This window comes from Mustelus asterias, chromosome 26, assembly GCF_964213995.1.
Source record: "Mustelus asterias chromosome 26, sMusAst1.hap1.1, whole genome shotgun sequence".
Lineage (NCBI taxonomy): Eukaryota > Metazoa > Chordata > Chondrichthyes > Carcharhiniformes > Triakidae > Mustelus > Mustelus asterias.
This window is the reverse complement of record NC_135826.1, coordinates 1,277,580-1,290,758: the sequence shown is the minus strand read 5'-3', so window position 1 is coordinate 1,290,758 and position 13,179 is coordinate 1,277,580. Positions and strand designations below refer to the sequence as shown.

Genomic DNA, 13,179 nt, shown 5'->3' with positions numbered 1-13,179 from the left:
GGCAGAGGTACGAGGGGTCAAAGCGTTTCCTTTAATGCTGTTTCACTCTATGATTCTACAGGAGTGATCATCAGAGACAAGCCTCCCTTCACACCTGTACAAATTGAATGCAAGATGAAAGGAGGGTGTTAGTAACAGAGACCAGATGTCCTCGCTGTGCTATTGGGACAATTGGGGCGGCACGGTAGCACAGTGGTTAGCACTGCTGCTTCACAGCTCCAGGGTCCCGGGTTCGATTCCCGGCTCGGGTCACTGTCTGTGTGGAGTTTGCACATTCTCCTCGTGTCTGCGTGGGTTTCCTCCGGGTGCTCCGGTTTCCTCCCACAGTCCAAAGATGTGCAGGTTAGGTTGATTGGCCAGGTTAAAAAATTGCCCTTTAGAGTCCTGGGATGTGTAGGTTAGAGGGATTAGCGGGTAAAATATGTGGGGGTAGGGCCTGGGTGGGATTGTGGTCGGTGCAGACTCGATGGGCCGAATGGCCTCCTTCTGCACTGTAGGGTTTCTATGATTCTATGATTGGCTACTCCAGTGAATATGAACTGAGAATGAAGCAAGATTTATTACTTACCCCGTTCAGGCACAGGCGCGTCCCCTGGTTACAGAGGGTGTAATTTGCTTTGGGAAGAGAGTCGGGACAAGTAGTGGCCAATCCGTCACAGTGACTCTCAAAGGCGCACTCTGTCTCAATTCTGCATCGCTGGCCTGGAGGCACCAACTCACACCGGGAATTACAGCAGGGTCCCTGAGTCGGACTGGGGAAATAATAGAACAAAGCACACAACTCAGTGGGATCGCACTATTCGGTCCCAGTAGGTATATGAATATCACCCTGTCGATGGCTCTGATCAGAGCACACAGGGAGTGTTAACTGTGGATCAGTGGCTGCCCTCCCGCCCTCCCTCAGAGGGTCGACACAACAAGTCCCAATCGCAACACTGAGCCCCTAATCCAGGAAGAGGTTTCAGTGCAGTACCGAGGAAGGGGGCTGCACTGCCAAAGGTGCTGTTTCTCAGATAAGATATTGAAGCAAGTCCAGCCTGTCTTCCCAGGTTGTTGCTCTGCTCCCAGCTGTGAGGACAGATGTGATCATCAACTGGACTTCTCTAACAGGTTGAAGAAGCCAATGTAGAAAGGTAAAGTTTGTACAAAGTGCCGATGGTGTGGGATCATCTGTGCTGAGACTATTTGCAGGACTGGTGTCTGCGTTGGAGTTTCCGAAACTACATTTCATATCATACAGTACAGAAGAGGCCCTTTGGCCCATCGGAGTCTGCACTGATAAAGCTACACTAAATTTACATCAATCCCACTTTCCAGCACTTGGTCATACTCCTGAATGCTACAACATTTCAGGTGTTTTTTTGCTGTTGTGAGGTTTCCTGTCTCTACCACCCATGGTGACAAACTCCTGCCCACAGCTGGTGCCGCCATTTGTATCGATCGTCAGTTAGAGTTTCCCACTTGTCCTGATTCATGTTGAAGGCGCTCATGTCTCTTTGGACAGAAGCCTTGATGTGGAGCTGCCTGGGCACCCAGCCGACCTCCCAACACAGGCGATATCTCTCCAATCCCATCCTGAGCACGTGCTCCAGCCAATGAAGCTTCCCTCAGGCAGATGTGGGCGTTCCCTCAGCACGATTCAGATACGAGAGAGAGAGAGAATTCTCCCTCTCCTTCACTCAGTATCACAAAGAGATGATCTGGTCCTCAACACATTCTTCTTGCTGTGACCTTCCTGTGTGCAAACTGACAACCAGATTTCCAACATTACACCAGGGACTATATTTCAGAACAGGCACTTATTTGGTCATAAGGCATGTGGGACATCCTGAGGAGGTTGTGAAAGGTACTACGTAAAGGTAAGTCCTTCCTTTCCCTTCACAAGTGGCAGACTCCCTCTCACTGTTTAATGTGATAACAATTTTCTTCCTGATCTCTAGCTCCCTGGTTTTCCCGCACTAGTTCCCATCCCTGAGTGTGACAGTGAGTGAATGCTGCAAAGTTGAGTAGAATGTTAGGACTTGGTGGTTGTAAAATTAGATTTTTAAAAATTGTAAAATGCTAAGGGGATAAAGCATTTCATGGTTCTGTTAAAAAAGGGTAGTTTTTTTTGTACTGAAGAGATGTAAATACATGCAGTACACAGACTGAAACATTATATCAAAGGGCCAAACAACAGTATTGCCTTGGTAACAGGCTTCAGACATTTGAATCGGAAGATGTTTTGGGATTTTAACCAATCAGTTTAGACTAGGCATTTGAATAACAGCAGCCTATCGGATTTGAATTTGATGCTTTGGTAACCTGTAAACCAATCCTATTGTGGGGATGTTGCTCTGTCATCAGGGGTATAACAGCCACAGCCCCCAGCTCCAGAGAGCCAGCCAGCAACTGCCTCTGCCAAGCTCACACCATATTTATGTCTTAAAATAAAACCTCACCTTGACAGTGAAGACAGAAGAAATCAGCAAAGAAGACAGAAGATTCCGGAAGATAAAACGTGGTTGTATTTTGAGAGTGACTAATAATTCGATATTTTTTTTAAATAAGTGGGAACTGTATTTATCTAAACAGTATTCCATTAGAATAGTGTTTTATTTGGTTTGTTAATGATTTAGTTAACCTGTTCACTGTTAGTTAAATAAAATAAAGTGTTACTTGTTGCTTTACAGAGAGTGTCTCCGGTAGTTATTTTGATTTGACCACTAAAAGTTGCTGAAGCGCAGATATTATCCCTTCTCACACTCACTTGAACAGATTGTGAAGGGAGGTACTTCTCTTTGAGTGGCTGAGTGCTAATTCTCAGAGAGGAGATCAACCTCCCCTTTGTAACAGTGAGTGCTATCTCACAAGGTCACTCGGACCATTCTGCGGAAGCTTCACTGGGAACAGTTTCCCTCTCTTCAGGTGAATCAATTTTCACTCAGGATCTCCTGGCAACGATGCTGCAGTGCGTGGTATCCCGGGTGGAGGGGGGGGGGCATGGAGGGGGCAAAAGGTGAATTCACAACACACACAAAACAGCTTCCTTTCTACGCTCTTGAATTTCCTGCGAACGTTCAGGGAGCTGAATTCCTAAGCTTCCTGATTGTAATTCCTAGAATCGAGGCAGACCCCATGAATACCCTGATTCCTGACTGCCTGGGAGTTTGCTGTGGCCTTGTTCAAGTGGTGAAGCCCTGGTCCTCCCCAAGTAAGGTCACAGAGATAAAGTGGGCGGGGCGGGGTGTGGGGGGGGGGGGGCGGTGTGGAGTGTGGGGGTGGGGGTGGGGGGGCGGTGTAGAACTGAATTCTTTCCCCAGGGGTTCCCCAGACCCAGATTCAGGCAGGGATCCAGCGAGGTTTGTGGGTCCGTGCAGCACACAAGAAAAAAAATGGACTAACCATTTAATTAAATAAAGTGATGTTAACATTGGATAATTACTTGTACAGATATAAAGAGATATATCAGAATTTTGTCATTGAGGTATCCTGAGGTTAGGCAGGTTCACGGGCTCCCAGGCCACCAGCATTTTCTGTGGGCTAAAGGGATCAGGTTTGTGTGTGTGCTGAATTTCCCAGGTTGCAGCCCCGATATCAACAGCTTTTAGTTGTACGCTATGCTGCTGATCATTGGCCACCTGGTATGGCTGGGGTGGGGTGGAGTGGGGAGAGGGAGGGGAGTGGGGAGAGGGTGGGGGGTGCAGGTGGATCAGGGGACCTCCTTGTAGGCTTGTTCCTGGGCCTGGTCAAGGTGGCCAATTGAGTTCTTGTAACCCAATGATGGCTAGGTTCACGCGGAGGTGTCCTGGTGAGGAAGTTAGTGTTCACTGGTACACATGGGACCTTGTGTGACCAATGGGCACTAATGGGAGCTGGAGTGTATCATCAGATTCAAACTTAATTTTCATAGAATCCCTACTGTGCAGAAGAAGCCATTCGGTCCATCGAGTCTGCACTGATTCTCTGACAAAGTATCTTTACCCAGTCCCTCTGCCCCACCCTATCCCTGTAACCTTACACATTCAGCATAGCCAATCCACCTAATCTACATATACTTGCAGTGTGGGAGGAAACCGGAGCAAAGCCACGCAGACATGGGGAGAATGTGCAAACTCCACACAGACAGAGACCTGAGGCCGGAATTGAACCTGGGTCCCTGGCGCTGAGAGGCAGCAGTGTGCCACCGTGCCACCTGCATGTCTTCAACTTACACTGACTTTTCCTTTTTGTTTACAGTAAACCCATAGGCCTGGACCGAGGAAGTGTGCTTGGTGATCTTGACCACCTGAAGCAGACTCCAATCCTGCTACATGAGCCCTAGAGGGGAATAGAGAGCACTGATGATAGGTGAGGAAGGAGCAGGAGCAGCGGGTGCAGTGTGGTCTCTGCTGTGTGCAGGTGAACATGGCCAAGAGGCAATGATCCCGAGTTCACAGTGACACACAAAGTGGTTTGGATAAAGTGGCACATTTCAAGCTTCACTTGCACGGTGCCATGTTGTCCATTTCTAGTAGAGAAACACACAGACTGGCACAGAGCAACAGACAGGCCACGCTGGCACTTTCCTGGCTAACATCATACTGCCACATCTCTGCGACAAACACACAAAGGGTTAACTTTCAGAGCACCTGGCATGTTCGGAGTACTGAGATCATATTAAGCCTGACACGATCTAGTACTCATTTTCTCACTGCCTAATCAGAGACACAGTGAGCCACATCTGGATTTTCAGTCAGCCTGTACTGTATCCAGAGGCAGATCCGTCCTCGGGAGAAAGTGTCTCAGGAGGAATTAGCGAATGTAGGATTGGCAGGACAATCCCGATCTCAGATAAATAACTCCCAGATCACCAGGTTCCTGAACGCTGCCCCTTAACCAACTCAAAAGAGTTTTTGCCCTGTCAGCTATTGCAGTTGTTTTTGGGCAGGGCATTTCCTGTGTATATTATCAAACTCTGATTCATATTTACTCGCCAATCAAGTGGATAGTTAAATGCAACCATAGCGACTGGGACTCCGCTCTAGTTTCCACCGAGTACAAAGGGTTAGAATTCTACCTTTGATGTGGGCGGCACGGTGACACAGTGGTTAGCACTGCAGCCTCACAGCACCAGGGACCCGGGTTCAATTCCGGCCTCGGGTCACTGTCTGTGTGGAGTCTGCAAGTTCTCCCTGTGTCGGCGTGAGTTTTCTCCAGTTTCCTCCCACAGTCTGATAATGTGCAGGTAAGGGGTCGATTGGCCATGCTAAATTGCCCCTTAGTGTCAGGGGGATTAGGAGGGTAAATATATGGGGTTATGGGGATAGGACCTGGCTGGGATTGTTGTTGGTGCAGGCTCGAGGGGCCAAAGGGCCTCCTTCTGCACTGTAGGGATTTTATGACGTGACCAATCTAAATACAAAATAAAATTCCTTTAGTGCCGATTGTCCCTTTGAGGACAGCACAGCAGAAGAGGGTCACTTGGTCTGAGGGACAAATTGGGACTGAGTGTGGATAATCAGCCCAGGGTGTGGAGCTCTCTCTCTCAGGCAGTAGACATGTAGGGACTGCAATGGGCCAGTGAGGCTGTTTTCCTTGTTAATAAATCCCCTTTGTATTGCTGACAAAGTCTGTATTGTGCATCATTCACCATTGTGTCCCTACATTGGACAGTCCAGTTTTAAGTTAGAAAGTGTTTTGACGACACCTGTAGCCTCTGCCAGAGCAGACCCAGAGCAGACCCAGAGCACTGTGAAGGCTTTCATGGTGGAGCTTCCTACCTGCATTGCTTTCCTGGCTTTAGCTTACAGGAAAGGTCCTTCGAATGGGAGCTGAGATCATAGCAGCAAGGGTCAGTGCTATTGTATCCAACATCGCACTCCTCTCCCTCCTCCACCAGCTGATTCCCACAGATAGGATGCACATTGTCTGTAATAGAATGATGACAGTATGGTCATCAGGCAATCTCACCCCCTTCAACACACTGGGCAACTCACTACACCCCACACCTCACCCTGAAGTCCCTCCCTCACCACCATCCCCTTCACTCTTACACACACTTCCCTCGCTGTTTCTCTCCCTCCCTCCCCATCAAACTCACTCCCCTCCCGACATAGTGCACTGAATGATTGACTCTCTGAATTAGCGTCATAGCAGAATCCCAACTTTCCTTATTCTTTCATGGGAGGTGAATGCTCCTGGCAAGGCCAGCCTTTATTGCCCATTCCTAATTGCTCTTGGAGCTGGTTAGGTTTAGGCCATTTCAGAGGGCAGTAATGAGTCAACCACGTCCAGATGGGTTTGACAACAATTGATGATAGTTTCATGGTCACCGTTACTGAGACTAGTTTTCAATTCCAGTTTATTAATTGAATTTAAATTCTGGATTTGACCTTGTGACCCTAGAGCATTAGTTTGGGCCTCTGGGTAACTATTCCAGTGACATCACTATTCCATCACCATCTCTCCCAGAAACAGTGAAATATGATACGATTACAAGTCTTTGGGGGAAATTTTGGGTGAGCTTTTCCGACTGAGCTCATTTCCTCCTTCGGTCCCTCGCTGAGGGAGAGAGCCAGTGAACAGCTGTGGAAATTCAAGCCTGTAATATCCTGGCCACACCAGCTATCAAGGAACAAAAAATATTTATTAACAGTAATAACTATGTATCGGGCAATGCAGATTCAATGCTTACAGTCATGTCTCCAGGATCGAACTGCTGGGACAAGCCCAGACAAGTTGGAGCAAAGCCCCAACTTGGTTCCCGACTGGTCTGCCTGGATTGTGAGACCCTTTCAGAAGACACCCCATTAAAGCGGCATCTCGGCCTTTTGGCTAGGATGCAAATGAGCTCAAGTCTTGGAGGAGGAACCTTCCCCTTCTCCAATCAGCTTGGCTCATGTAGATCAGGCCCAGGACAGGGTGGTTTGGTCGCTCGCCCTGTCTTGTCAGCCTGGATCGGAAATGTCTCAACTTGTTGAGACTCTGAATTGGATTTGATTTGATTGAATTGGAAAAGTATAAAAAAGGGGCCGGACAAACTCACTATTTCTTAAATGGGGGGAGAAAACGGCAGGTTCTGAACATCAGATTCCAATGCTCCAGTCTGAGCCCCATCAACAACACTGTCCACTTACCCTGAAAACACAGCTCCTTCCTTGCCAGCAGGGTGTTGCTGATGTGCCGGATTGAGCACGGAGACAGTTTGTCATTATTGTACTCATCTCCATCGGAGGCATAAGGATACATCAGGAAGTTTCCACCATTGCTCGCGGACTCCGATGGGTTGCACTCCTCACTCTTATCGTGCTTAACAAAACACAAAAAATGAGCTGACTTTTCCAATGCTGAAATGAGCGGGGGGGGGAGGGGAGGAGGAAGGGGGGAGGCGAGAGTGGGGGGGGGGGGGGGTGTAGGGGGCAAGGGAGGGAGGGGGGAGGGGGGCTGAGGGTGATGGGTGGGGAGCGGGGGGGGTGAGGAGTGGGGGGGTGAGGAGCGGGGGGTTGGGGGTGAGGGGTGGGGGGGTGAGGGGTGGGGTGGTGAGGGTAAGGGGTGGGGGGGTGAGGGGTGGGAGGGGTGAGGGGTGGGGGGGTGAGCGTGAGGGAGGGGTGGGGGGGAGGGGTATTTGTTTCCCTATCTTTTTCTCCTTTCTGGATTGGTTCTTACTCTACAACGGGGAAAGGAGTCAGCTGTTTGGTGAGAACCTGGTCAGTGGATAAATTATACCCTTTGCCTAGGGAATAAAGCAGTGCATAATTTGATGGTATATATATACAAAGCACAATGAATAATTAAAAATCAGCTGATAAGTATTTCAGACACATTAAGGAGAGCAGGACAAGTGATGTGTCAAGGCTGCAGCATGTGGGAGCAAGTTGTTGGGTTTGTAAACTGAACCAATCGCCAAGTCCGGATAGACTTCATGCTGTGGTCTTGAAAGAAGTGGCTGTTGAGATAATTGACGCACTGACGTTAATTTTCCAAAATTCCCTAGAATTGGGGAAGGTTCCATTAGATTGGGGTGACACGGTGGCACAATGGTTAGCACTGCTGCCTCGCAGCACCAGGGACCTGGGTTCAATTCCCGGCTTGGGTCGTCACTCTGTGTGGAGTTTGCATGTTCTCTCCACGGTTGCATGAGTTTCCTCCGGGTGTTCCAATTTCCTCCCACAGTCCAAAGGAGTGCAGGTTAGGTTGATTGGTCATGATAAATTGACTCTTCGTGTCAGCGGAACTAGCTTGGGTAAATGGGGTTGTGAGGATAGGGCCTGGGTGGGATTGTGGCCAGTACAGACTTGATGGGCCTAATGGCCTCCTTCTGCACTGTAGGATTCTATGTGATTGGAAAATTACAAATCTAATCCCTTTATCCAAAAAAGGAGGGACAGAAAGCAAGAGATTACAGGTCAGTTAGTCTAACATCTGTCATAGGGAGATTGTTATTAGCAATTATTAAAGATGTTATAGCAGGCAATTGGAAAAATGCAAAGCAGTCTGCCAGAGTCAACATGGTTTTGTGAAAGGGGAATCATGTTTAACAAATTTATTGAAGTTCTTTGAGGAAATAACGTGCTGTGGATAAAGGTAAACCAGTGGATGTGCTGTACTTAGATTTCCAGAAGACATTTGATTAGGTGCCACATATTTTCTATTCATTCATGGGATGTGTGGATCGTTGACGGGACATTTATTATCCATCCCTAATTGGCCCTTGAACGGAATGGCTTGCTAGGCCATTTCAGAGGGCAGTTAAGAGTCAACCACATCAAAAGTTATTGTGGAAGATAAAAGCTCAGTGTGTAGGGAGTAACATGTTGGCATGTATAGAAGATTGGCTGGCTATCAGGAAACAGATTTGGCATAAATGGGTCTTTTTCTGGTTGGCAGGATGTGCCTCAGGGATCAGTGCTGAAGCCTCAACTGTTGACAGTTAATATAAATAACTTGGAGGAAGGTATTGAGGATGTGGTTGTTAGATTTGCTGACGACAAAGATAGGTAGAAAGTAAATTGTGAAGAGGGACATAAAGAGGCTGTAGAGGGATCGAGATGGGATATGGGAGTGGGCAAAGAATGGAGTATAATGTGGGCAAATGTGAAATTGTCCATTTTGTCAGAAAGAATAAAAGAGAAGCTTATTATCTAAATGGTGAGAGGTTGCAAAGCTCTGAGGCGCAGAGGGATCTGGGTGTCTTAGTGCATGAATCACAAAAGGCTAATATACAAGTACAGCAAGTAATGAGGACAGCTATTAGAAAGTTAATATTTATTGCAAGGGGAATTGATCACAAAAGTAGGGAGGTATGCTTCAGTTGTACGGGGCATTGGTGAGACCACATGTGGAGTATTCTGTACAGTATTGGTCTCCTTATTTAAGAAAATATGTAAACGCATTAGAAGCAGTTCAGAGAAGGTTTACTAGACCAATACCCAGAATGGGCAGGTTGTCTTATGAGGAAAGGTCGAAGAAGTTAGGTTAGTGTCCACAAGAGTTTGGAAGAGTAAGAGGCAACTTGATCAAAACCTTGAAGACCCTGAGGGGTATTGACAGGGTGGATGTGGAGATGATGTGTTGTCTCATCTGAGAATCTAAAACTTAGGGTCACTGTTTAAAAATAAGGGGTCACTCATTTAGCAGAGATGAGGAAAGATATATTTTCTCAGAGGGTGGTGTGTCTCCGGAACTCTTTTCCTCAAGAGGCATTGGGAGCAGAATCTTTGAATATTTTTAAGGCAGAGTCAGACAGATTCTTGATTAATGAGGGGGGTGAAAGGTTATGGGGGGGTCAGCAGGAATGTGGGGTTGAGGTTACAATTCAATCAGCCATAGTCTTATTGAATGGCAGAGCAGGCTCGAGAGGCTGAGTGGCCTTCTCCTGCTCCTGATTCAGATGCTTGTACAGCTTCTGAGACACGCCAGATGATGCTGAACACAGTTGACCACCACAACACAAACTATTGTCATTCGAGATGGAAAGCTCCCACCATCATTGCCTATAATTACATCCACAAGCAGTCTGCCAATCAGTCACATTGTGGTAGATCTGTTTCACAACTTCATTTGTCCATCTTTGATGCTAACCCTCGATTACTTTACCTGATAAAAATGTATCAATTTTGGTCTACGTTCCAAACCTTTAGATGGGGGGTGGGGGTGGGGGGCGAGGGGGGGGTCCAGTTGTCCTGTGTGTGATTGCATTCGTTAACAGCACAGTATCATTTGAAGATTGTGCCTCCTTGTTCCAGATAGTTTCCAATCAAATACTTTTATCAATTAAAAATCTCGATCCGGTCATCCCCTTAACCTGCCAAACTCAAATGATCACAAATCAACCCTCCGTATCTGAACCCCCCACCCATCTCCCGCCCCCCCCACCCCCCCCCACCCCCCACCCATCTCCCGCCCCCCCACCCCCCCCACCCATCTCCTGCCCCCCCCCACCCCCCACCCATCTCCCGTGCCCCCCCCCCCCCCCCCGCCCCCCCACCCCCAGTTTGATCCGTTTAGCCTCGATGTGACCTTGGCTGTGGCTGTGGCTGTGACTGTTTTCCCATTGGCTGTCTGGACCTTGTTTAAATACCTGCAGCGGGTTTCCTGTCTGGCCCCGCCTGTCTGGGTCATTTATATACTCACAGGTGATCCCAGACTGTGACCAAGCTCATGCGCCAGAGTCAGTTGGACTATTCTCTGAGGAAGCTGGCTGCCGTAGTTCTGCACTGTGACCAGCCCGGTATTCAGATGCTTGGAGCAGACCCCTCCAAAAGGCCCTGTGAGAAAGTCAACGCCAGTGGTTATAACTGGGAGTACAGCAGCTGTCAGTACAGCAGCCTGTCTGATCAATGGGCAGAATCTTCCCAAAACAATTCAAAGTGTTGGACAGTAGGTTTTCTCAGTGAGGTAAGTACTGGGAATTTACAGCACTCTGAGCAATTCAGGAGTTGCAATGTGATTCTCACCAGTAGGGGGGCTGGAGTTTCAGCTCGCTTGAGACTCCGGTTGCTGAGCTCCAGGGGCGCCATTGTGCAGTGCATTGTGACTGGGAGATCTGTCACTCCTCCCCACCCCCCCAACATGCCATCACCCCCGCCCTCCCCACCACCCCCCTGCCCCTGACCACCTGGGAGGCTTCAATGACATCATGTCAGATCCCCGTTGGTGGGGGCCATCTGTGATCCTCGCTGGTGAGGACCTCGAAGGGTGAGCGGACTAAGGTTGTTAATGACATGTAAAACTCAGAGCCTAAGTACGCTGGGGGAACCTGGGCGAGGGGAGGAGCTCATTTGAGTGGAGGCTGCCTCGTGTGAGCCTACCTCCTGCTAAAGCTCCCAGCTGGAGGAGGAAACCCACACAAACATGGGGAGAACGTGCAAACTCCGCACAGTCACCCGAGGCTGGAATCAACCTTGGTGTCTGGTGTTGTGAGGTAGCAGTGCTGACCACTGTGCCACCGTGTCACACTGTGCCACCGTGTCACACTGTGCCACCGTGTCACACTGTGCCACCGTGTCACACTGTGCCACCCCATCATTCTCTGACTATCCTTCAGCAGCTGGGTCTGCTACTGGGGAATTACCCAGTGATTGCTGGCTCTGGACTCAGAGGGAATGATTGGCTTCAGGAGAGGCCATTCCCACGGTTCCCAATCACTGTCTGACACACCAGCAGCACTGACAGAGGGGACGTGTTTGAAATTCATCCTCGTAGTAACTCAATAGCAAACAGTCTTCACCTACTAGGATATACCTGCTGTGTCAATAAGGGTGTGAACCCAGTGTGATGGAGAGTGAAGGGAGGACAAGGCTTAATAATGTTCAGGAGCTCAGCTCGCTGGCTGAACCAGCACAGGCCTGGAACACTCCTGGTACAACACAGCACGGCACATTAATCTGTATAAAGCCACATAGAGCAGCGAGTGTGAAACAGTACAGAATGAGAACGATTGCAGTGTCCACTGAAAACTGTTTCTCCCCATGTGTAAAGCCAATAAATTTGATCTTACATTGGACTGAGTTTTAGTCATGTCCTCTGGATGGTGCAAAGCTTTACAGACAATGAGGTATTTTGAGTGTAGTCACACAAAGCACGTACGGCACCGTCAATATCTTGTGCAAAGCTCTGCGTTCAGACACAACACTGGATTAGGTTAGAGAAGGATTGATACTAAATATCAAACTGATCACTATCAGCAGGCTGTGACTTCTGCTGCAATCCCAAAATATTCCTTCCAAAGTCACAGGGATTTAATGAGTGTATATTGTCACACTAAACTCACACGCTCCCTTTCTCTGTCCATGGTAGAGAAAGGGGAACTGAAGTAAGAGACATGTTGTGAAACTTTTCATTTTGCACTATTCAGGACACATGCAAGAATGGCAAATTTCAAACTGTCACAACAATTTATACAACAAGGGAGAAGGATATTGATTGATTGTCAAGACAATTCTGATTGGCCAAAATGTTGCCATGGTGAAAGCAATGAGGAACTAACGGCTCCCCATACCTCCGGTTAATTCACAAAAGGTGCTTGAACATATTCCTTTTGTTTGCGGAGAATCAGTCCTTGTGTATGAATCTATGTCATTTCTAACCAGTGTAAATGAGCCACGCTACGAACTCGACTGATGATGTTAAGTTGGTTGTTAATGTCGTTATTAGCACGCTCAGGATTGTTTAGCAACTGCTGCCCAATTGCGGAATCACAGTTAGTTTTGGGTTTTCTAAGCATGGGCTGGTTGAGTACAGTCTTCACTCTGTCAATTCCAAACAACCAAAATAACCTGCTGTTTGATTCGATCAGCCAATTGGGAAGCCTACATACCTTGTATCGTGCTGCCACCAAGATAGATACACAACCTTGCTGGAGACAGAATGTCACCTGGGCTGACAGCGACATTGTGTTCCAACAGGAAAACATGAAGTGGTTGGGGGTGGGGGTAATTCAGGTTCAACGAGTGGGCGTAGCAAGTGTGAAGATTGTGGGATCAGTTGGAAGTAAAATTTCTGATATTAGCAGAAAACAGAGAGCATTATTTATATATTCAGAGCCTCAAGACATTCCAATGTTCTTCATAGCCAATAAAGAAAGCACTTTTTAAAACGTCATCACTATTGTTTGTAGTTAATTCCCACACACAGCAAGATCCCGCAAACTGCAATGAGTTAAACAGACAAGTAAACATTGTTAAATGTTGGATAGGACATCAAGAGAACTTGCCTGCT

The 13,179-nt window shown here is 47.9% G+C and overlaps 1 protein-coding gene across 1 annotated transcript in view; it reads right to left on the bottom strand.

Annotated features, from left to right (window-relative positions):
* LOC144479415 (disintegrin and metalloproteinase domain-containing protein 10-like) overlaps positions 1–13,179 on the bottom strand; it is a 128,610-nt gene that overhangs the window by 19,852 nt on the left and 95,579 nt on the right. Inside the window, exons 9-12 of the mRNA XM_078198058.1 lie at positions 10,594–10,727; positions 7,098–7,269; positions 5,742–5,889; positions 569–752 (exon numbers count right to left, since the gene is read on the bottom strand). Coding sequence (XP_078054184.1) covers positions 569–752; positions 5,742–5,889; positions 7,098–7,269; positions 10,594–10,727 — 638 coding nt within the window. The remainder of the gene's footprint in view (positions 1–568; positions 753–5,741; positions 5,890–7,097; positions 7,270–10,593; positions 10,728–13,179) is intronic.